At 37.2% G+C, this 25,203-nt stretch overlaps 1 protein-coding gene and 1 pseudogene across 1 annotated transcript; one reads left to right on the forward strand and one right to left on the reverse strand.

The window, feature by feature from the left end:
- Positions 1-2,400: 2,400 nt before the first annotated feature.
- On the forward strand, positions 2,401-19,990 carry LOC127800673 (protein TPLATE). The gene is made up of 7 exons (XM_052335421.1): positions 2,401-3,750; positions 8,865-9,461; positions 12,010-12,371; positions 15,143-15,446; positions 16,151-16,273; positions 18,358-18,810; positions 19,305-19,990. Exons 1-7 carry the CDS (start codon positions 2,629-2,631, stop codon positions 19,821-19,823), a joined length of 3,480 nt encoding a protein of 1,159 aa, XP_052191381.1. The 5' UTR covers positions 2,401-2,628; the 3' UTR covers positions 19,824-19,990.
- A 150-nt stretch (positions 19,991-20,140) lies between these two features.
- Positions 20,141-24,903, reverse strand: LOC127799837 (COP9 signalosome complex subunit 3-like; annotated as a pseudogene).
- Positions 24,904-25,203: the final 300 nt, after the last annotated feature.

A 25,203-nucleotide genomic window follows, 5' to 3' on the forward strand; every position in this document is an offset into this window, starting at 1 on the left:
TCCGTGATGAACTACCGTGTCATCAATCACAATAGAGTTGAAAGTAATAAGAGGCTTTATCATTATTATTTTGCTAATTTCCTCACATATCCATGACAATTATTTCGTAAAAGGTTTTGTATGCGTTGGTCATTATTTCTACAAATGAAAATAGCTTCTGAATCACACGATCAATACTTTGTTTAAATATTTGATATTGTGTGAGTTTTAGGATTCTCATCACTCCAAAAAAATTATAGTTTGCATTAAGGATGCTTGCATATGGATTACTTTCAAATATTGTGGATAAATATGTTAGGATTGGTAAAAGTACAATAATAGAGAGTTTGAAAATGTTTGTGAAAGTAGTAGTTGAAGTATTTAGCAAGTCATATTTGAGACAACTAAATAGTTTTGATATTGCAATGTTGATAACCATAACTAAGCAGTATGGGTTTTCAATAATGTTGGGCATCACTGATTATATGCATTGAAAGTGAATAAATTGTTAGCTGCATGGCGTGGAATGTATATAGGTCATGCCAATGAACCAACAATTATTTTGAAAGCAATAACTTCATATGATATATGGTTATGACATGTTTTTTTTGGATTATTGGGATCATTAAGCAACATTAATGTGCTAGATAAATCTAATGTATTTTCAAAATTGGCAGAATGTCGTCATCCTGAAGTAATTGTTGGTTTACTGACATGACCTGTGTACATTCCATATCATATAACTAGGCAATTTATCCACTTCTAATGCATACAATCAATGCCGCATAACATTCTTAGAAACCTGCCCAGCCACGATCATGAATCTTGCTATATCAATAATATTTAGTTGTCTCAAATATTGCTCGACAAATACTTCAATTACTACTTTCATAAACATCTTCAAACTCTATATTGTTGTATTTTTTCCAATGCTCTGGTCATCTTCACTTTAACTAAGAATTTGGCATATGAACCCCAAGTATACTGAATTATTGTTTTGACTAATCAACCTCTAAAATATATGATTGGGAGGCTTGAGTTCTCAAGAATAACATTAAAGTAAACGGTGAAACTTAGCTCTATCGATATTGAATATTAACTTCAACCTATAGTAAAAGCTCAAGCCTTTGCTAGCTTCATAGTTGAAGACACCTTAGATGATGAAGTACTCAAAAGGGTACCCCAAACCTGGACAATCTTGGTTGATGGGAGCTTAAGCTTAAGAGGCAGCGAAACTAGACTTTTATTACAAAGTTTACTATATAATAAGTGATTCCAATCCTTAATAGTGTGTTAAGCTAGTATATGTAGGCAATTAGGGCTGAATCACTATAAAAATATAGTGTTTTGTATTTTTTTTTTTAATTTTAGTTTTTAACTTGTTTGTGTTACTCATTTGTATAAAAAATGTATGGTAAGTTTAATTCACTTTCTTTTGAAGCTAACTCATTTATTCAAGATAAAAATGATATCAATGATAAGACACGGAAAGAAAGACACACAAAAATGAAAGAGATAAAAATAAAGAAAAAGAAATAAAGATTTATTGTTAAACTATTATTGTTGATGTTATTTTATTTGCTGTTATTGATGAGCTTATCAAAAACTTTTTTAGGGTTTCACAATGTCTATTCGGTGTCGATTTTAACATTTATCAAACAAAAAATAGAGAAAATATGACAAGCAAAATGAATAAAAAGATAGTGAAAGAGATAATAGAGAATAAATATAATTATCAATCACTTACCTAATAGCGAGTTTTTGAGATAAAAAGAGAATAAATAAGAGAAAGAAATAGTTATGGGTCGTGGGTTCGATTCTCTACATTGAGCAGTAAGAAAAAATCTTCACCTGCAATTTACTTTATTTGTTGAAATTAAGAGTTCGGTGGGAGATTGCACAATGATGATAATCCCAAAAACTACAAAATTGTGGGTAAATTACATCAAGTACCCCTAAAATTCAATAAAATGACATATACTGGCCTAACATATAAAAAATGATAGAGATGTTATTTATTTGTATAAATAGACTATTTTACCCTTATTATTGAAGTATCTTTCTCTATTATCCCTCATCTTTCTCTTTATTTTGCTTATTCTGAAAATTGATCGACGTTTTCTATAAATATTGCAAAGATAGGTTTTATCTAATAACAATAAGAAAGATAACAAAACTTTCATAATATTGGCGACGATTCACTATTAGTGTCCACTATACTAACAACATTAATTTACGTATTTTTCTTTCTCGACCTAGAAAGTGATAGCCGATTTGGTAGCGAGATCTACTTTACTGTTATAAATAACAAATTAAATCTTTAAACACAAAATTTATATGTAAAAAATAAATTTTGATGGCCTCGTCCGATAATAATTATAACTTAGATAAGATATAATTTAATAATAGTGAAATTTTATGATCACAGCCAAGACAGTTCAACGACTCCTGCCAGTGCGCAATGCGTCGGGCGGAAAGGCAGCAATGGTGGCGATGAGATGAGAACACTCTCTCTGTTCTGTGTCGGGGAGAGAAATCAATCACCGAAAAGTACACAACCTGAATTCCGCAGCTGAACACAAAATTTAGCTGATCTCATACTCGCAATCTCACAAACCCTAACGGTTGGGAACCAATCCGGCGGTAGAAATGGACATTCTGTTCTCTCAGATCCAAGCGGACCTTCGTTCCAACGACGCCCTGCGCCAATCGGGCGCTCTCCTCCAGGCCCTGCAGCAGTCCGCCGCCGGCCGCGACATCTCCATCATCGCCAAGTCCGCCGTGGAAGAGATAGTCGCCTCGCCGGCCTCCGCCGTCTCCAAGAAGCTCGCGTTCGACCTCATCCGATCCACTCGACTCACCCCTGACCTTTGGGAAACCGTGTGCACTGGCATCCGGACCGATCTCGACTTTCCTGACCCCGATGTTACTGCCGCTGCCGTCTCCATCCTCGCCGCCATCCCTTCCTACCGCCTTGGGAAGCTCATTGCCGACTGCAACAAGCAAATCTCCAACTGCTTCGACTCCCCGAGCGACAATTTGCGGTTTTCCATCACCGAGACTCTTGGTTGCATTCTGGCGAGGGACGATCTCGTGACTCTGTGCGAGAATAATATGAATTTGTTGGATAGGGTTTCGGTGTGGTGGACTAGGATTGGGCAGAACATGCTGGACCGATCCGACGCGGTCTCGAAGGTCGCTTTTGAGTCGGTGGGGAGGTTGTTTCAGGAGTTCGAGTCGAAGAGAATGAGCCGTTTGGCAGGTGATAAGCTTATTGACAGTGAGAATTCAGTTGCAATTCGGTCGAATTGGGTCTCCTCAATGATTGATTTCGTTTGGAGGAAGCGCAACGCGTTGATGGCCAGATCGTTGATTCTACCAGTCGAGAGTTTCAGGGCGACGGTGTATCCGTTAGTTTATGCAGTGAAGGCAGTGGCTTCAGGTTCAGTGGAGGTTATTCGGAAGCTCTCAATGTCTAGAACTGCCAACAGCCACGATTTGGACTCCAATGCAGAGAAACTCGTGGGAGTATCTGATGTTGTTTCGCATTTGGCACCATTTCTGGCATCGTCACTGGAACCAGCATTGATTTTTGAGGTGGCGATTAACATGTTATACTTAGCTGATGTTCCTGGAGGGAAGACTGAGTGGGCCTCGCAGTCGATTATTGCAATTCTCACACTTTGGGACAGGCAAGAATTTTCATCAGCTCGAGAAAGTATTGTCAGAGCCGTTGTCACGAATCTACACCTCCTTGATCTTAATATGCAGGTATGTTTCCCTACTTCCCGCTTGCAGCTTAATTTTTCTCATTAAACTAGCAAGAAAAGCTAAGGGGTAACCCTTTTTGCAGTTTATATATGATCTTATAGATCTTTGACTGTGAATGGCCAGAATCCCTGGTCGTTGCCCCTTTAAGGCGTTTTGTCTTCATATATATTAGTTGTTATTTATCAAGAAAAGAAAAGGCAATGATTATTCATGCATGTGAACCTGTAGTATCTGAATAGTACTCTTGTACTGCTTGTCTGCACTCCTGGGAATATAAAAGTCGGGACTATTTGCTTCAACAACCTGTGGTAAAGATATGCTTGATTTGCTTCAACAAATCTGTTGGAAACTTCAAATCTGAGTCAGTTAAAAAGCCCCAGTTATTGTGTCTTTTTTAGCTGACCATTCCTTCTGTTACATGTAAAGTTAGAACTTGATGCCCCAGCAGAAAGAGGAACTAAAATTTTGTCGCCCCAGCAGAAAGAGGAACTAAAATTTTGTCTATGTGAAATATCTTAGAACATAAATTGTCTGAAGAGTTACTTTGTTATGGTTCTCATACAGTTCACATTAACAGTGTTTCCTCTCTATCTCTCCATTTTTTTGTTTTTTGTTTTTGGCTAGGTCATGCAAGAAGTCTTTCTTTTAGCCCCTGTTTCCTGGATACTTGGATATGATAGAAGTACTATCATTGCAAAAACCGTTTTTGTCATTTTTTTTTTGTAAATATGATTAAGAAATGGTTAGGTGTTCTGTTGCTATTGAAATGGATGGAGATATCTCTTATTCATTGCTTCTTATCCTTTCAGTCCTTTCCAAGAGTTTTATGACTTCGAACAGAAGGTAATCTGTGAACTTGTTTTGATTTCTTTTCATCTGAATATGCAGGTATGTGATGCAGTTCTTTTATAGTTTTTCTTGTTTGATTATAGAAGCATACAAGCAACAATAATCACAAGCCTTAATCCCACTAGGTGGTGTCAGTTGATTACGGCAGCATACTGCTATTAATGATACATGAAACTATTTAGTAGTAGAAGAGCAAATGGTAGACGAGCTGCTTGTTCTTATTTGAACTGCTAAGACAATATAACTTTGAAGCCTAGAAACTTTTATTGTTGTCAGTCATCTAACCCTCGTCTTCTCTCTATCATTTGATTAAGTTTAAAAATAATTTGGTATGACATGAATAAGTCTGTATGGTGTTGTACTCTAAAATTTCTCCAGCCATATTAGACTTGTTGATATTTTAAACTTTTTCGTGGCCTAAAAGACTATAGACCCTCTAAGAAGCTGCTTGCAGAGGGTTTCCCCAACATAACTTCTTAGCAGGCAGCTTTTTCATCAATTAACCAGACACACAGCTTCTCCTACCAAGAATGACCATACGCATGTGCACATGTGAATGCGCATGCACACATAAAACAGCAGCAATATATTGATATTTAAGCCCACTAGATAGGGTTGGTTACATGAATTCTACCTCACCAAATTTTCCCAGAATCCATAATGAGAAGATTCTGGGAAAAATAAGTTGGGCTCAGAATCCAAATTTCCCCAGAATCCAATTTAAGCCCACTTGATGATTTTTATGTTGGCTGCCTAATACAACCCTCCTCATTCATTGGGCTCAGGGCCGGTTGTGACAAGGTATTACCTTTAACATTAGAAGTGTTTAAGGGGATTATTCAATCCACAGACCTAGTTTTATCTTCGTCATGTTTAGAGCAAAATTATAGTCTGAACTTATTTAAGTGGTACACTGATTTAGTGCATTATTATTCTCTCTATTATTTTTAGAACTAGTTTTGCCATTTTGCTTGTCAGTTGTCACTTGTCACTATTTTTAGTCCGATGTATAATGTTTCTACATTTTTTTGGAAAACATTAAAGAAGCGCAATTCTGTTTGAAAGCAATATCTGTGTATATATTGCATATGATTAACAGTGATGAGATGTTTTCTCATTTGGAAGTTTGCAACTTGAATTATGCCATCTACTACATCCATTGGTACAAGCATGTAACTAGGTTGTGCCTTCTAATAAAATGTCTTTAGTCATCATGAAAGAGAAAGGAAAAGGGAGGAATGTAAAAAAGGAAGCAACAATGCATTACCTTTGTAGGCCTTATTATTATTATTATATATATATATATATATATTTTGGGGGTGGGGGGGCAGTGATCACCCTATGGAGTAAGAGCACAATATCGGAGCATGACAACCCAAGCTGCTGATGGGCCACGTTAGCCTTGCGAAGCCCCTCATGCCAGCATGTACAGATGTGGTGCTCTGCGCTGCAAACATGTTAGGAAATGAAGTCCTGCTGACTAACAGCTATAACTTTTGGTCTAGCAGTAGGGCCTTGATCCTGAAAGCGGTTTGAAACAATTCATTTTTGGGTATAATACAGTTGTTTATTGCTAGTAGGCTTGTTATTCAACCATGCTAGATTTTTTTTCTCCAAAATGCTTTAGGGGTTGAAGTTCAGATGCCTTGGTTGTTTTAGAATGATCTCTTTTAGCTTTGAAATTTTGGTGTTATATAGCCGCTCTCCAAAAAGATGAGTACCATCTTTTGAAGTTTATCTTGCAAATTATTATCCATGTGTTTGGAGTTCTAAGGAGCACATACATAGACATGGATATGGAATACAACAATTTGGAAAAAAAATTAAATGCCAGCAAAAAAAAAAAAAAAACAATTTAGAAAAAAATAAGGATATGAAGAAAATAGTTTTTTATTTTTTATTTTTTTATTCTTAATGATTCTGAAAGGGTAAATCACCAAAAAAAGAAACCCAACCTTCACCCTGTTTTCAGTTTTAGACTCAATTTTTAATTTGTCCAATAGGGACATCCAACTTATTATTTAATTTCAATTATGGACTACTGACTACTGTTTCTGTCGTTAGTATTTCTGGTTAATTGCTAACATGACAAGCTATGTTAAATGGCTTGTTGACAGTCTTGCTACCTAAGCAGACAAAAAGATGGCAAAACCCATTCCAAGGTGCTTAGCCCCTACCATCTCATCAATCAAGTTGTCTAACATAGTTTGCCATATCAGCAATTAATGATAAAATGTAATGGCAACAAATGAAAAGTTGGCTGCTTCAATTGATAAAATTAAAAGTTGTCTAAAATTGAAAACAAGGTGAAAATTGGGTATATTTTTTAATAATTTACCTTAATATTAAAAAAATACTACTAATTCAATGTAACAACAATCACAAGCCTTAATCCCTATATGTGGTGACCACCAATTGAGCATAAATATTATTAAATCTTAATAATGATACAAAGACATACAATATACCCTAGAAGAAGGTATTATGTTTGTTGGAACTATGATTTGGCTTAATTTTGTATTTTTTATTCTTTACTCAATATTTTTACCATAAATAATATTTTAAAATACTATCCCACTGTATCCTCAGTTGTGTCCGACCCTTGGATTTGAGTATGTGGTTATGCATCCTAAACAATTGATGCTTCCTAGTTAGGGTCTTTTATGATTAGTCTTTTTAGTCGATAATCTTTTTATGCTACTTTGAGGTGTTGTTCCTTGTATACCAATCCAATTATGAAAAAAATTAGTATCATCTGTCATGTATTTTGTTCCACATATTTCCTCAATACATTTATCTCATTAAATTTTGCAATTAGCTTTATTTATTGGTGGCTTTTTCTCTGTAGCATTTCTATTGTTGGGTTTAAAAGTTGTACCATCTGTTTTGGTAAGCAAGATTACTGAAAGAAGTATCAAGGGGGTATCATTCATGTACAAAGGAAGAAGATTAGTAAAAATGGAAATCATCTATATTACACAAATTACAATTACTAAAAATCCTGTACAGAATCAGAAAGTTTATCTAATGAAGGTTCAATCCTTCAGAAGAACTGGCCATACAAAATTGAGAAGAGCCCATTCTTAAATTTACACACTGCAGTTACACAATCTTGAAAAGATCTACAATTGCAATTGCCACCCATATTAAAGCATGAGATACAAGGAACCAAGCTTTTTTCTCTTCTCCTCACACAAGCACCTATCTAGCTGGAATAAGATTGAGGATGTGTCAAGGGAACTCAAGCCAAGCCACCTGAACTGGCCAAGAATAAGAAACTGCAATTCTCTTGCCACAACACAATGCACAAGGAGATGATTAACTTGTTCATTATATGCTGAAATGTACAGCATTAAGTGACGAACATCTTATGTTAGAATTTTGTTGTGCAATGCTGTTCACTGAAATGAAATACAAAAAAATAAAGGCCATTGTAGAAGGTGCCTTCAGAGCCAAAACTCCTCTCCAGCAAAAGTTCTCAAACTATGATCACTAAGGTGCATGGAACTTTCTGCCTGCCTGATCATTCATGTTTGTCCTGGAAGATATGTCCCATACCTGTTACACCTTCCACTGCACAATAGTCATCAAATGCTGCTACAGACTAAAGACAGAAAAATGCTCTTCAATCTCAATTCAACACACCAAGAGTGATTCTAATGGGCATTTTCGTCCCTTCCCCAACTTCAAAGCAAATGCACTTTGAAAATTTCCCGGCAAAGGCATGCATCTCTGCGCTAACTACAACAATAAGGCAAGGAAACTTCTCCAATACCAACCAACCTAAAGGCCCATGTTTAGAGGAGAATGCGTCCTCCAATACTTCACCTGCTTACGTCAAATTTCTTCAGCCATTTACCAAGGAGAGCTTGGTTTCAGATATCTAGCTTTAGAATCCCCAAGCCACCTTGGATCAAGAGATAAAAAACTGACTCCCAATCAACTAAACAATATTCAAGCATATTCTCCAAGTGATGCTTAACAGATATGTTGCATATATGTATCTATTTTGCCTTGGAAAATAAAGATTTTTATAGCCATTTACATGAGAAGAGGAAAAATAGTATCTATTCTAGTTTCATCATTATCCTTATCATTATTATGTTAAAAGTTGTGGTTTAACATTTTTATTTTCTTGCAAGTCAATGGCTGTAGTGTAACAAATGTGCTGTTTAATATGGAAATATCTTTGTTATATCTTTTGGGTTGCTTTATGTTTAATTTGTGAAAGAATGCAGATTGATTTACGAATTTTCTGCTTGCAGGTTTCATTGTTTAGAAGGTTGCTGATCATGGTGAGAAACTTGAGAGCAGAATCAGACCGCATGCATGCTTTAGCATGCATCTGTCGGACTGCTCTTTGTGTTGACCTTTTTGCAAAGGAAAGTGTTCGAAGAGGCCAAAAACCTCTTCCAGGAACTGATATTGCTTCACTCTTTGAAGAAGCAAGAATAAAAGATGATCTCAACAGCACCACAAGTAAAAGTTTATTCAGAGAAGAATTGGTCGCTACACTTGTCGAAAGCTGTTTCCAGTTGTCCTTACCACTGCCTGAACAAAAGAATTCAGGTATGGAGAGCAGAGTTATTGGAGCATTAGCATATGGAACTGGCTATGGAGCATTAAATTGGACAGAGCCTGCTTTGGAAGTTGTGGAAGTGTGTAGGCCATGCGTTAAATGGGATTGTGAGGGTCGAACATACGCCATTGATTGTTATTTGAAATTGTTGGTTAGGCTTTGCCATATTTATGATACCAGGGGAGGTGTTAAAAGAGTCAAAGATGGTGCCTCTCAGGATCAAATTATGAATGAAACACGGTTACAGAATTTGCAACGTGAACTTGTGAAAGATCTGCGCGAGGTTTGTTGACTTCCAAACTAGCTCCTGTAACTTGGTAGAATTTAGCTCATTTATGATCTGAGGAATTTTTTTAACTATGAAATTTAATACTTCTGCAAATAAAAAATATGTTCATCTCTTGATTGTATAGGCATGCCTACAGCCCTTCTAAAATTTATAAACAAAAATCTTGTATCTCTATTTAACACTGCTTGATTTTTCGGATATCATTAGTGCTTTTAACGAACCTTATGCATTAAACTTTTATTTATCTCAAGTTAGCAGAAAAATTTCTGTCTTTGGGCTAGTTTGAATAGGGCAATTGAACCTTCCATTCTCCTCAAAATGAGAGAGTTTCCTCGACAACCTTCTTCGATGCCTTTCTTTTAGCACCCAAAGAATCACAAGAACTGCCTGTAATTGCATCAACCTTGAGGAGAGAACCCATAGGAACCTCCCACTCAAGAGTCAAAAGAGTTTGTGGGCATTGCCTTTTTTCTTCAGGGACTTTGGTTACCAGTCTGGAGAAAGAAATGGGGCATTTGAGTGAATCACCCTTATATGGGTGGACCAATCCCAAAATTGCACCTGAACAAACATTTGCACTCATTTAGACAATATGACTACTTGGGAATTTAATGACCTTCTATAAGGAGGGGTTTCAGAATAATTACATCACATAAATCCTTCATTATTACTTAAACTATGCCTGAATTCTCTCTTTTATCCTCCATATTGCTTCAGTCGCTCTTCACTCCCTTCTCTCTAGCGGTTCACTTTAGTGAACATACCACATAAACATCATATCACCCTAGGCAAGACCACCTACATTCACTTACTCGGGAATCACTACTGAATCTTTGACCATTGCGCCACTGAGAAAGGATTGTCAGATCTAAGGGTCTGACAATGAGTTCTCACCAATTTAGTGAGAATCAAAGAAGGGTTTAGGGGGAATTGGAAGAACAGAGAGTGAGGGAGAGAAGGATTGAGAGAGAGAGAGAATTTGTAATTTCTAGATATCTCAATTGGGCTGGATCAGTCTGCATATATACTGATCCCAGCAGTCAACGGAAAAACAGAGAGTACAACTGATTATAGCTCTTATCTAAGTACTATCCATAACAGCTATAACTACCCAATCGTGTACAACTTCTATAAGCAGCTGGCATATGACAAGGATGTAGGGCAGTTGTGACCTCTAGTGGGCCTGAACCAGCAAATTTTAAGTCACTATTCCTCAAGTTCCACCTCTAGAGGATCATTCTCATGACTCAAGATCACATGCAGTCACATCCCTCTAAATCAAAAGGACCTCCATTCTGTCACTATAAGAAGCATACACTATATCCAAGACTTGCTCCTGTTCATTTTCTTGAGGTAGTCTTCCACATGTGCAACTTTGCTTGAAGTTTAGTTAGCCAAATGGATGTGACACTGCTTGGATTGGGTATGGTACTACACAATGTTGATGCTCTTCTTAAGCTAAACCCTTTCTGGAGTTTGGATCAATTACTTGAAGAACCGTAGCTGCTTAAGTGCAAGGGATCCCCCAGACCAAGCCTATGAAGTAGGTGGCAAACCATGATGACCTATTCCATTGTGAGTTCCGAGCCTTCAAAAGTATAAGGGAATTTGACAACCCCAAGCAAAAGTCTTTTGAGTAATGGATAGAGCCTTTGTTGCCATAGGAAGATGGGATTTACTCACTCCGTTAAGAAGTTTTTCCTTGCTCAGCATTGCAACATCCTCTTGAGGAAAGATGTTCTTTGCTCAGCCAAGCTCACTTGTGGTTGCCCTTGGTGTAGAAGGGGTTGTGCGGGTTGGAAAGCTAAGGACTTTGATAGGTAGTCCTCCCACTTGCTTGGGGCTCCTATTGGCAGTGTCTCTAACGTATCTGCATAGCAAGTTATTGAGATAGATCTTCTTCATGGATAACTTACTCGTTAGGCACATGCTCAACCCTTTTGAGATCCTATGCCAACCATAAGGTCTTAGGGATTCAGATTTTGAGAGGTCACACCAATCTTATAGTGAACTTGGTGTGAAACATAAATTTTTCCAAACCTGAAGAGCCCTCATCCCCTGAAAACTTAGGCACCACTTCCTCGTCCTTTATCTAAATCTTCCTTTCTAGGGTTGGGTACCTGCTAAGAGTTACTGGACCTCATTTGAATCCTAGCCATCATCCACCAGAAACTGGATTGTGGGAGAATAATTGGGAATGGCATGAGGAGGAATAATTGATGTAGCTCCAAAGCCTTAATCAAATCAAGCACCAACATATGATCCACCGTTGAGAGGGGTGACTGGTCCTTGGACGCCAAGACATCCCTTACAATCATAGTTGTTGTCCCCATGTTTTCAAGAAGATTTTTGTTCATTCTGGACTGACACTTCTCTCTCTCTCTCTCTCTCTCTCTCACACACACACACACACACACACACACACACACACTCTTTATTTGTCTATTTATTTTATTATTGTTACTGTTTTGGTTTTGAATTGATCTATTGTTCAACTGCCAATTTCTATACCCCTTATTTCATGACTTTCCTCATTTCTCAGGTGAACACCCCTAGAATTTGTGCCCGCCTTTTATGGGCTATTTCAGAGCACATTGACTTAGAAGGTTTGGACCCACTTCTTGCTGATGATCCAGAGGACCCGCTGAACATTATTATATCAAATGTACACAAGGTTTTGTTTAACATAGACGCAGCTCCAACTTCAACAAATAGGCTTCAGGATGTTCAGGCTGTTCTTCTTTGTGCTCAGCGGTTGGGATCACGTCATGCTAGGGCAGGGCAATTGCTGATCAAAGAGTTGGAAGAGTTCAGAAATGGTGGCTTAGCTGATTCTGTCAATAAGCATCAGTGCCGCCTAATATTACAGAGGATTAAATATGTTACCAACCACCATGAAAGCAAGTAAGCGTCATTTGCATGGTTATTTTTATTTAATTTGGACAAAAAATGAAATGGGCTGAGGTGGTTTCTGTCGAGACGTTACAGATAGTAGGTGCTAACACTAGACTTGTGTCTATTATGGACAAACGGGATAGATGACCATGTTAAAAACTAACTTTTTTTTGTTTGTTTGTTAGGGTAGCATTTGTTTATCAAGATATAGACTGGAAAATATGAGATATGGAAAGCATACTGGACAAAAGTGTTTTCCATTGTGTTTGTTAAATTTTCTGGAAAGAAGTCACATGACTTCTTATCTTGAACTTTCAAGATAAATTTATCCCTCCCCCCCCTTTGGATAACTTGTTTTGAACTTTACAAATAAGTTATCTTGATAAAATCTTATTTTATTCATTTTAACAAACACTACCTAGAGAAACGATTATTAAATGCAACAGGTATTAGATTACTCTCCTGATTGCCATTTTTGTTTTAATATTAGTGACCTGTACATGTAATCCACATACAAAGTACATTTCTGATTGCTCAGCTTTCCCTGTTTGTCAGATTTGGTTTGCTCAAACCAATTCCTAAAGGCTGGGTGGTTTAAAGTTAGCTGTAATACAATCCAAGATAGATCACCCTTGCAAAATCAGGAGCCTCATGTAGTGGGTACACCCTTTCAAAAACATGCAATCCAAACTTGAGATCCCATGGCCCAACCCTCCCCATTCCCCACAGAGGCAACATAGAATATTCTTCATATAAGTTAGTATTAGTATGGAATATTGTCATGAACCTAGGGTTCATAACAGGTTTAAGAAGTAATTGGGGAGGGATTGAATTGGGGAAGAAGTCATAATTGAAATAGAACTGATAACAGAATAATTGGAGAAGGAAATGGAGCAGAAATGGGGGGAAGAAATAAGTAGAAAGGGAGAGAGTAATAGAGAGAAACGGAAGGGAGATTTAGAGAGAAATGCAGAGGAAAATCAGAGATTCAATTATCAATTTTCAGCATATCTTTTACAGAAGAAGGACCAGGCTTATATAGCTTGAACCGTGGGTGCTGCCACAGCATATCACACCCACTCTAACTAACTGATTTGTCCTATTCTAACACATGGACACCTGGCTATTCTAACACATGGACACCTGGCAGATTCTGCCATAACAAACTAACCAGCTGGAAATGAAATACAAACAAGAGAATGAAATACTAAGGCAATACAAGTAAGTAATATCCAAACCGATACAAAACTTGGCTGCAAAATTATAGTCTCCCTAGTCTCGTGACAAACTATTGCAACCATATTACCATGATGCCCTTTTATTGTTCCTTGGGTCATGACAAATATATATCCGAGCTGATCAAGCTTATAATGCTTATTCCTTGGTTAAGGAATACAGCCTGGAAACAGTTGGATACCGTAGTGTTGGTTCATCAGAACAGGATACTGGCTACGCCTTGGTGTCAAAGTTGTCTATTGTATGTTACAATTAATCTTAAATGTTAGAATTGGGAGCACTGGCAGTCTGTTATGCCAACAAATCACTAACTCTCACCCTCACAACTGGCCGATACAACATACAACATAAACCAAAAATAAAGAACAAAAACAGAATTGAAAAGATCAAAGTTAAGAACAATCAAACCACACAATAGGCACCGAGATTTTATCCTGGTTCAAACTGATAAAATCAGTCCTACATCCAGCCGCTTTCAGAGAGAGCAATCTACTAGAACTTGATGAAAAACAGTACAATCACACTCGTACAATCCCTCTTCCCTCACTGATACACAAGAACTCTCACTGCAAGATTACAAAGCTATCTTTCTAGGCTTTCTCTTACAATACAGCTCTCGGAAACTATCAATAAGAATGATCAATCTCAAGTGTCCTACAGATTACCCCACGCCTCTTATTTATAGACACAAGGGCGTGAGTTACAAGGGATGATATAACCGGAACATTTCCCTAACTACCCCTCACTTAATATAATATACAGTTAGCCTAATTTTCCTAACTGCCACTGCTGCACATAATCCTCAAAAGGATGTCCGAGTCCTCCTAAACTTTCCAGCCACTCAATTAAAAACTAGAGATCTGAAGCTTTTCCAGTTGTGTCAATCAGAGATGAGCTTCTTATAATCATTTTCCAGTTGACTTCTTTCTACTTAAATTGTATGTTGCACTCTTAAAAGATTAGTGCGTGGGCTTATCCTTTCTAGTTGGTGATGGGGATATCCCTGATCATACCAGAGTGTGATACCTCCTCTAGTGTGTTTAGAGCAATCAAACATGCTGGATCCATGGTCTTTCCGTCCCCCCAAAAGATGGAAGTTGATACATATAAATATATATTCTGTATGGAATGATAAACTCAATTTTCCAAGTAAAAAAATCAATATTAACATAGAATACATCGTGCAAGCTAATCAACATTTCTCCTTGTTTGAGGTATGTTGCGCAGACTCCAGTTGAATACAATGGTCTTGGTTGGTCGGAATGAATTGCCACCCACTCTTCTGACATCTAGATTGTCTATGGTGCAATACCTGTCATCTTAAAACAAGAAACAGAAAGCTTCCGATTTTTGTGCTTTTAAAAGATATATATGCCTGGTTGTATGCTGTAACCTTTCTCACTTGTTAAGAACATTTTGGTTCTGTAGGTGATCAATTTCAGTGGTCAATTCTATTGTTTACTTTGTTATTTGGACCTTTTCGTTTGAGAATTATATATAAAAATTTTCAATTATGTTCATAGTTATGCGTGTTTCTCTTTCAGGTGGGCTGGGGTTAGCGAGGCCAGAGGAGATTACCCATTTAGTCACCACCAATTAACTGTGCAATTTTATGAAGCATCTGCAGCTCAGGACCGAAAGTTGGAAGGATTAGTTCACAAGGCTATTCTGGAACTCTGGAGGCCTGACCCCAGTGAATTAACTCTTTTGTTGGCAAAAGGAATAGATTCTAAGTTACTTAAGGTTCCACCAATTGCAAATACTTTGACTGGTAGTAGTGACCCTTGTTATGTCGAAGCATATCATTTGGCAGACTCAAGTGATGGAAGGATTACTCTGCACTTAAAGGTAAAAAAGGGTCTTATCCTAATTGTATTAGATGTGCCACCTTGCCCCAAATGCCTGTTTTGGAAGGGGTTTATTTGTATATGCTTGGTGGGAGGGTAATTTGTGTTGCAATTTATTTTTGTTAACTTCAATAGATATTTCCTGAAGGATTTGCCATGAGTTGTTCCTATATAGATGTATGTTTTTGGAGGTTTATTGGCTGCAATTGGAAGTTTTTAGAAAACTAGAATTGCTATTGTTAGAAAAACCATAATTGTAGTGAATGCCAAATATCTCGCTAAGAGACACAATGACGCTTCGTGAATATAGTCGGAGACTCGGAACCTCCCACTATTCAAGTGATTGAGCAACTCTATTTTTGGGATTCAACTTAGCTCGGATTTGATCCTGTTCCCTCCATCCATGAACAGATGCCTTGATATAGGGAGATATTCGAATAAAAATGGTTTATTTCATGTGATTGGAAGCTTAAGAGAAGAGATATGGACTGGCTGCTCGTCAGATAAGCAATCTACAGTGTTTTCTTCAGGGAAAAAGAGGAAACTACTTTAATCACTTCTAATATTTGTAATATTTTTACTTCTAATATTTCTAGGTTCTAATTGTTTTTTATTTTACTTTCTTTAAAGGTGATCTTTATATGAGTAATGGCAAGATTGTTCATAGTTAGCTTCTGGTCATGCTGACCATAGGATTATTTGCAGGTTCTAAATTTGACAGAAATTGACCTCAACAGGGTGGATATCAGGGTAGGGTTATCTGGTGCATTGTACTTCATGGATGGATCTCCTCAAGCAGTTAGGCAGCTGCGTAATCTTAATTCACAGGTTACTTTCATAACATGGTTTGGCATATTGTTTCCTGCGTCTATATGCATCTTGTTGCTCCATCCTGATTATTTCTTGCCATTTATTAGGGCTGAATTGAAATTTTCTTAAACAACATGCCATGTGACAGCTATTTGTCACTTGTAATTAACTGATTGCTTTACTGGTGGTGGGACTGATTGTTCAACAATTCATATAGGCTGTGTATATTTTCTGATTAAGATTTAAGTCGGATTTAATGGCTTGGAATCCATGAAAAATATAGTTTGATAAAACAAGGTTTAACTGACTGAAAGCGAGTTGTCTGTCCCAATATTGATATGACCAAGATTTGTTTCACTTATTCTGGTAACCAGGTCAGTATCGTTTCATAGATACTATTTGTCAACATTTCCAGGGTACGATTTAAGTTACCAAAGATGCAAGGAATAACACCTGCATATGAATTTATCCAACTGTGCCCACAGAGTGCCTCTAAACCTGGAATACCAATGCTACTTGTTACCCAGCTTGTTGTGTGTGAAATAAATACAGTTTTCTGACATGCATGGGCTACCACTCTTTCGTATTTTTCTGGAGTATATGCCATGAGAGGAATAATAGAACTTTTGAAGGGGTATAGAGTTTAGTTTGTTATCTCACGGCCACCATTCTTGTTCCATTTTTTGGTTAAGAGAGATGTTCCATTCTGTAATTACTCTTTTTGAAGTTGGTGAATCAGTTATTATTGCTTCTAAATGCAAAGGTTTTTGTGCATGCCTTGTTTGCTCCCTTTATTGTGGTTCTCTTTTATTGCTGTTCTTGCGTATTCAACACAATAGGTTGATCGTTGCGTTTTTTACCCTCCCGGTTTTTATCATACATGGGCAAGATAAGATTTTGTTGTCTAATTCAAATTAATTGGGAAGCATGGTTTAATATTGAGTGGAAATCCCGTCTTTTCCATTTTTATTAATTTACTCTACTTTCTTAAAGGAAGAAATTAGAAGTTACTTCAAGATAATTTTATGTGAAATATTATATGTCTTCATCGCTTAAACTTGGAGTGCTGAAATATTCAGTTAAGAATTGTTGGTGCGCTTCTCAGATAATATTCCCTTAGTAATCAAATAATGTACTCGTTATTAAAGCAATGTTCTCTACTCTTTTCATGTGTGCTTTCTACAAGTTCTTCTAAGGATTCCTTTTTCCTGCTTCCTCTTCCTCACTTCTGTTCTGTCATTGTACTGGTTTTGGTTTTCTATTTTGGTATGGTAGTTTGGACCATGTTGACATTTTTTTATTAAGATAGGGAAAGATTTAGAGCTATCATTGTGTTCCTGACAGGGGGCCTGATAAGGTCAATATCACCCCATCATCAGTTGATGGCAGGATTGGTTTTCTCTACCTTTCTTGATTTTTGTTTGGTGTTACAGAGTGGGGAACCTTGTCAAGTGTGGCATTTTAGTAGTTGGATAGCCATATGGTTGAAGTTCTTGAGAAGAGCTGTCCCATATCCCTTATTGCATTTTGGAATATTCCAGATCTGGATTTGGTTTCTAAGATTTTATTTCTGTTCCTGGATCTGTCAATTATGGTGCCTTTACCTGTGGGTTTGTTCTGGTCCTTCTTGGCCTCTTGTGGGACTGGATAAAAAGAGGGTAAAATAAATGAAGATTATTGATATGATGAGTAACATACTCTTTTGTAATAGATATAGCCATAGCCCATGTCCACATGGTCTATATTCAGTTTGTTAAGTGCCGTTCTTGCATTGAATGAACACCCCCTGGGCGCAGCGTTACCCTTGCTTTGCAAAGAGATTATTCCACAACTCTAACCCATGACTTCTTAAGTCACAAATAAGCAACCTTACCATTGTTACTAAGGCTCAACCTCAAGAATTTCTTAGACTGTCAAAATGTAAATATAATGAATTTTTTCTACTTAAACAAATAGCCTAATGGAATGGAGGACTATGTTCAACCAAACTAATTATTGCTTAGTGTTTTGGAGTTTGTGTTTTTGCGCCAAACTCAACCACTTGCATTTATTTCCAAATGTACAAAGTTCTCTTGCCAATTTACTTGATTGCTTTTTTGTAGGATCCAGTACTGTGTAGTGTGACTGTTGGTGTCTCCCATTTTGAGAGGTGTGCCCTCTGGGTTCAAGTCTTGTACTACCCCTTCTATGGAAGTGAATCAGTAGATTATGAAGCGGACTATGCTGAAGAAGATCCACAGGTTACGAGACACAAAAGAAACCTGAGGCCAGAAACAGGAGAGCCTGTTATATTGAGATGTCAGCCTTACAAGATTCCACTGACTGAACTTCTTCTACCACATAAAATCTCACCTGTGGAGTACTTCCGCCTATGGCCTAGTTTACCTGCTGTAGTGGAATACACTGGTACTTACACATATGAAGGAAGTGGGTTTATGGCTTCTGCTGCACAGCAATATGGCGCTTCTCCTTTTCTAAGTGGGCTGAAATCTCTATCTTCAAAGCCTTTCCATAAAGTTTGCTCACACGCCATCCGGACTGTTGCTGGGTTCCAGGTGAGTCCTATTGTCCTTTCTTGATGTTTCAGCTTTCCCGTTGTAAGTGTGATGCGCATGTTCCCCCCCCTCCATCTGATCACTTCCATGCTGATTTCTTGTATTTATTTGGCAAATCTAACTTTGGTGTTGGCTTTTTTTTACTCAGTTACTGTATTTTCACATGGTCTGGAGTATGATTTTTATTTTATTGATGAATCCAGTTACTGTTCGGCTCTTACCTGTTGAAGATAATAACAAAATCTTTGAAATTTAAATAAGCCTCTTGGGTTATCCCGACTTTAAAAAAAGAAAGAATATGGTTGAAGCTCGGCAGAGCACAGAATGATTTAAAGTCTCTGAGAAGCCTTAAATATTTGGGTCCCTAAATTTAATATCTGATAGTTACTGTTATTCAGGCCACCATCCACGGGGCTATCTTGTTGGAATGAAAATTTTATTTTCCTCCAAGCTATTCGATAATGATTTTAATCTCCTTTCGGTCCTGGCCACAGCTTTGCTTTGCTGCAAAAACCTGGTACGGAGGATTCCTCGGCATGATGGTTTTTGGTGCCAGTGAAGTGAGCAGGAATGTGGATTTAGGTGACGAGACAACAACTATGATATGCAAATTTGTGGTCCGAGCTTCTGATGCATCAATCACAAAAGAGATTGGATCCGATCTTCAGGGTTGGTTGGACGACCTCACAGATGGTGGCGTCGAGTACATGCCTGAAGATGAAGTTAAGGTGGCTGCTGCTGAGAGGCTACGGATCTCTATGGAGAGGATAGCCTTGCTAAAGGCAGCCCAAGCTCCTCCCAAGACTCCAAAATCTGACGAAGAAGAAGAGGAAGAGGACGAGGAAGACGAGGATGGAAAGAAGAAAGAAAATGGCGAAAAAGATGGCAAGCCCAAGGGACCTTCTACACTGTCGAAATTGACTGCAGAGGAAGTGGAGCATCGAGCCCTTCAATCAGCAGTTCTGCAGGAATGGCACATGCTTTGTAAGGACAGAAGCGCTAAAGTTAAGTAGCTTCATTTGGTTATCATAATTTTTTCTTTCTTTTTGTCGTCCAGTTTCTGTGTATTCTTTGTACTTTCATTATTATTAGTCTTTTTTGTTGGGTTCTTTTTGGCCCATTCTATCCGGTACTTGGTTGATCTGAAGATAAGAAGAGTGCTAGTATTGTTGTTTTTCAATCCCTTCTCGACATCTGTAAATTTTGTTTTCCTCCTTTTCTCATACATCTTGTAGACATAATTACACCATTTTTGGGCACTTTACATGGATCATTCACGCTTGAGTTGCTTTAATATCAGTACTATTTGATGTCCCTTTTATCTGTTTTAGACGAAGACAATTGGGCTGCTAATAAAGGTTTTCCCAATGGATCCAACTCCCTACTTGTACAAGAGCTCTGGTGGTTTTTGTTATAGATAAGCAGATTTATCAAATCCAACGCCTTGGGTTCCGGCACAACACCCTTTGTTCATGGCAGTCAAAACATTGTTCTCGTTCCTGGCTGGCTAAAGCAAAACATAAATATAATTTAGAGCATTGCATATTTCATATCACAGAGCAACTAAACCAGATGACACAGGAAAGCATGACAAGATTTTGACGACTTTGATCTCCACATTTTCCTTTTGCCAACAAAATGACGGGAAATGTCTGTTGACAAGCGAGAATAGGCCTTGCGATACCGAACTGATGATCGCCATGTTTCATAAGTTGAACTTATGAGGCACAGAGTCGAAGTCATTGAGGTCAATTCTTTGGTGCTCTTTCCCAGCCTGGATGTAATAAGCCCATGTTGATTGATGAAATTACCAGAGCTTAGTAATTGAGTTAGTGATACTTTTCCAGGGGAATGTCAAAGAAAGGGCTCACCTTTGCCAAGTATTGAGGGTGGCATGAGATGAGTTCATCTATAGAAGTCACCTTCCTTGAAAGGGTCATCATCCTGTAACCATGAGGAAAAGAACATCTCACGACTCCTCTTACGATGCTTGTTTGCTCCAGTTTTTTACTATAAGCAACAGACAATGGAAAATGGCTTCAACGAGTCATATTGTTGTATTTCATTGCCATGTGCTAATTGCTAGAGAGTTGTCATTCCAATGACAAGCTATTAACAACCCCATAAACATTGTTAGCTCCAAGGCAAACCATGGGTGAAATACATCTTGTAATAGTTTCTGGCTCTCTGTTGATTGCATTAATTAGAATAACTGTAGGTGAAATCCACTTGGTAATATTGCCTAGTTCATTTAGCAATCAATGGCTCCGCTAGATTATTGAGCATGTCACAGAAAGGATAGCTCCTTGGTCTGTTTTTCCTACCAAATTTTCAGGAAATTATTTTATTAATGTTTGCATACATCATACCTCTGGATTGATGCATCGATATGTTGGATCATCTCACAAGTTTTGTATTTCTAGGATCCTCTACAAACCTAACCATTCCATCCTTCTGATTTATTGTTGCATATATCTCACCATCTTGGATCTATAACACAACAATAAACATGAAGAAAGTTAACAGTTATGAAGGCACCAGCAGGAAGAATAATAAAGAAGCAGGGGTGACATTCAACAACTACCATTTGAAGTACATGCCTTTCTGCCTCCTCGGGGTTATCCAGCTTCACGGTTTTGGGTCTTGGAGTGAGAGAGTCAGGTATGTCTGAGTCAATCTCTGGATATTTTTCTTATATATGAACGACACAACCTGCTTCACCAATCCAAGATTGTGGTCCTTGAGCAGAAAAACAAATAAAACAAATCAGATTATCCAAGGATGTCGGAAAATGATGCAGGACAGTAAAATTTGCAGAAAGTAGGAAAAGAGAGATAAGTGATCATGAAGAAGAAGAAGCTTGAAAAGAAGAAGCAGGGAAGAGAAGAGAAGAAAAGAAGAAAAGAGAAATCTTCAAAGAGGGGGAAATCAATTATATTCAATCAAGTATGAAAAAAAAGGTTCCATTATGTTGCCTATTTATAGGCAATTAAATATAGCCTATGTAAAAGATAACGTAATCTCTAAAATCAAATATAACTGTAAATAAAGTTCAACTAAAAGTCTATCAATAGAACAAGATAAAACATGATAAAACCTAGGCTAAATCTTATTTTAAAAATCAAAATCAAAATATCCCTATCAAAAAAGCTTCATCAAATTCATTAAGCAAACTTCAGTCAGCATCCCTTCTGTCAGATTTCCACCTAAAAGCACTTTAAAAGTTAACTGAAGCAGGCTATGGAGGACTAACAGTTTCAAACTTCTCCCTGTTAGCCTGGACATATGCCTCAAGTTCTGAAATCTTTCCATTGCCAGCTCAATACAGGGCTTCTAACAAGAGAACGAGAACTAAAATGAAACAACCACTTAAGTGGTTTTACACATAGTTTAAAACAAAAATATGCAAGAAATTAGCAAAAAAAATTCATCCAAGAAAAACAGTTAAACAGAAACAATTAGGGAATATAATCAATTGGGGCCTGCCAAAATTTGTTTTCTTAGTTGTTCAGTTCAAAAACAAAGTACATTTCTTCAGTAACTTAGACCTAGGCTTGAGCTCTGAGACTCATACACACGCCACCTCCTGCAATTTCTCAATATTTCACCAAGCTGGTGTAGGAGTTGTCCCCTAACAGAGGAGAAAGCGGATGTTGAATAACAAATGTAATACTTGAATCTTCTGATGTAAATAGGAGACACTCCCTCAGCTAATTTAAGAAGTCCTGCCCTCCAAACTAAGTTAAGAAACATAGAAACCCGACACCTCCCTGCCATCATCTCTGAGCTCCCTCTACTGCCTCCACCACCACCCCACATGACCCATCAATTCATTGACCACCTTCAACCCATTCCGGTAACTTGTCCCTGTGGTCCACTGCTTGTACTAAGACACTACACAACTATCCACACAAACACACCCCAAATCTATATGCATACACGCACTGCAATTAAATACATTATATACATTAAACCAACTGAAACCCAACCTGAGACCAACGAAATGCATTGTATACATTTTACTCATGGAAATTTTAAGATTTACGTAACTTGGAAACTAAATTTGGTTACACATACAGTTATATACCAACAGATATAGCAAAAGAATGTCAATCATGATTTGGTGGATTTGATTTGAGTTTGCTTTAAGGAAAATGTCACAGGAAAACATTACTACTCGAGCTATTTATCAACTGGAATAGATGTTCTGAAATACGGTACACTTTTGTTCCAAAAAATGGTACACATCTAAAGCAATCCTATATGTCTGTATTTGCTTGTTCAAAAATTTCTTAGACAGTACAAAACTAAATACATACAAAAAGTGTAATCCAGTGCATTGTAAAAAATTAAAGATGATAAAGTTAGGCAGTAGTGAAGTTTTGAAAGGACAATATTAACATTAATAACATACAAACATTACATCACAACAATGATATCATACCACAAATAGTACAATATAATAAAAGTGATATTACATAAAGACAGATTTTTGAAAAATGGCAGCACTGTTTTTAAAACAAGTAAAAACAACTCTTTGCATTCATTTGCTCTTTTTTTTTCTTTTTGTGCTTTCAAAAAAAAAAATTCCCATAAAAAAAAAAGGCAGAAAAAAAAATAGTCAATTCATGACAACAAGATCCTTGAGGATTCTTTAACTGATATTTTCTAATACTATTTTTTTCCTTTGTTTTTTACCAAGAGGTGTGCAGCAAAGAAAGTTAGCAGGCAGTGAAAGGTGTCTTGAATGAAAATAATGAGATGGTAATGGCATTGGCAGAAGAAGAACGTGGTGGCCAGATAAAGGAGGGTTGGGTTAGATAGCTGACAACCAGCATAAAACTTGTTGGGCCAATCATAATTCAAAAAACATGCTTTTTCTGTGGACATGATCTGAACCTTGCACAAATACTGCGCATTTGCAAATAATGACCCTTTGACTTGGTCCTAGAATTTTCAGACCCAAAAATTAGATGTTTGAATTCTTGGGTTTCAAGAATTTCATAATTGTATGCATTGGATCAATTGGCACGTCATTTCTAGTGAACCACAAATTGGCCCCCAATTTAGTCAAGAAGCTTCTTCTCTGACCAAGTTAGCCATGCTTGTGCAAGTTCTAGTACTTGGCACACACAAAATGAAACATGTAATCATTAACCCTTACCTGAGAGAAATTCTTTAGATTCCTTTGAGCAACTGAAGAAGTATATTTTGGGAAACTGTTGGAGAACTACATCAGAAAAGATAGAAGTAAATATTATCCGAGAAGCAATAAGGCAAAAAAGATAAGAGTTTCCAAGTAGGAAATCATTAATGCTGAAGTTGTCCAAGGAAAAGCTATTCCACCAGAGCAAGCACACAAGCAATATCATTCAAATAATGGTTTCATTCTGAAATGTTGATGATTTGGAAATAGTGGAAGTAATTAAGGGACATTAACTTATTAGAAAATAACCACTCAGTAACATGAGATTTTAATAGATCAAATGAATATTACCGTCCCTTTATCAAAACAGTTTAGTAGAATGATCATTTTCGTTTGAAAATAGGAAACACTATATCATCAAAGTAGATTCACCTTTAACAAGCAGAATAATCAAAATGATTAGGTAGCATGACACTTTTTCCTTAACTATATCCCCACAGATGATTCACCTTTAACAACAAGACCACCTATGTATTCTTTAGGACACTTCTTTGTAAACCATCTCTCAACTCTACAAAGCCCATCACATCAAACACAAGGAATAGATATAAAAGCAAGCCAACCTGCCCAAGGTGAATGAGTGAGACAAGTATATGCTTTTTGTATGCTTCAATAGCTATTGCATTTGTAGTAGACATTGGAGAGGTTACAACCTGTCAGAAGCAATTTATTAGATTGATGGAACATTGAAATTAGTCAGAAACTCAATCAATATTATATAATATGGCTAAGCTGAGAAAAGGGAACACACATTGTGCAAAAGCTCTAATGCTTTAAGGAAACACTTCTTTCCTATGTATACCATCCCTCTGTGAAGATATGAAACAGAAAATTCAGTAGTGAAGTGTCCTTGTTACTGTAGCACCTACAGCCCTGAGCAATGGGACCCTGGCTAAATAATGAGTGAAATAAAAAATCAACTATCAAGAAATAAATTCAGATTTATCACAGTTTATAGTTTCAGCACTGATTAATCAATAGCTTGTAGCTTTTACATTAGCATGTGTTCCACAAATGAACCGTAGCATTTGAATATATGAATATGACATTTTATGTGCAAACTACTCCTTTGTTTTTTTTTTTCCAGCTCTATTACTTGTGAAACAAATTTATATCAGGCCTTTAGCAATTCAAAGCTCTTTAACTTATATTTAAGCAAGGCGGATGAGCAAAGCTATGGAACTCCT

The sequence above is a fragment of the Diospyros lotus genome, chromosome 4 (assembly GCF_014633365.1).
Source record: "Diospyros lotus cultivar Yz01 chromosome 4, ASM1463336v1, whole genome shotgun sequence".
Taxonomy (NCBI): domain Eukaryota; kingdom Viridiplantae; phylum Streptophyta; class Magnoliopsida; order Ericales; family Ebenaceae; genus Diospyros; species Diospyros lotus.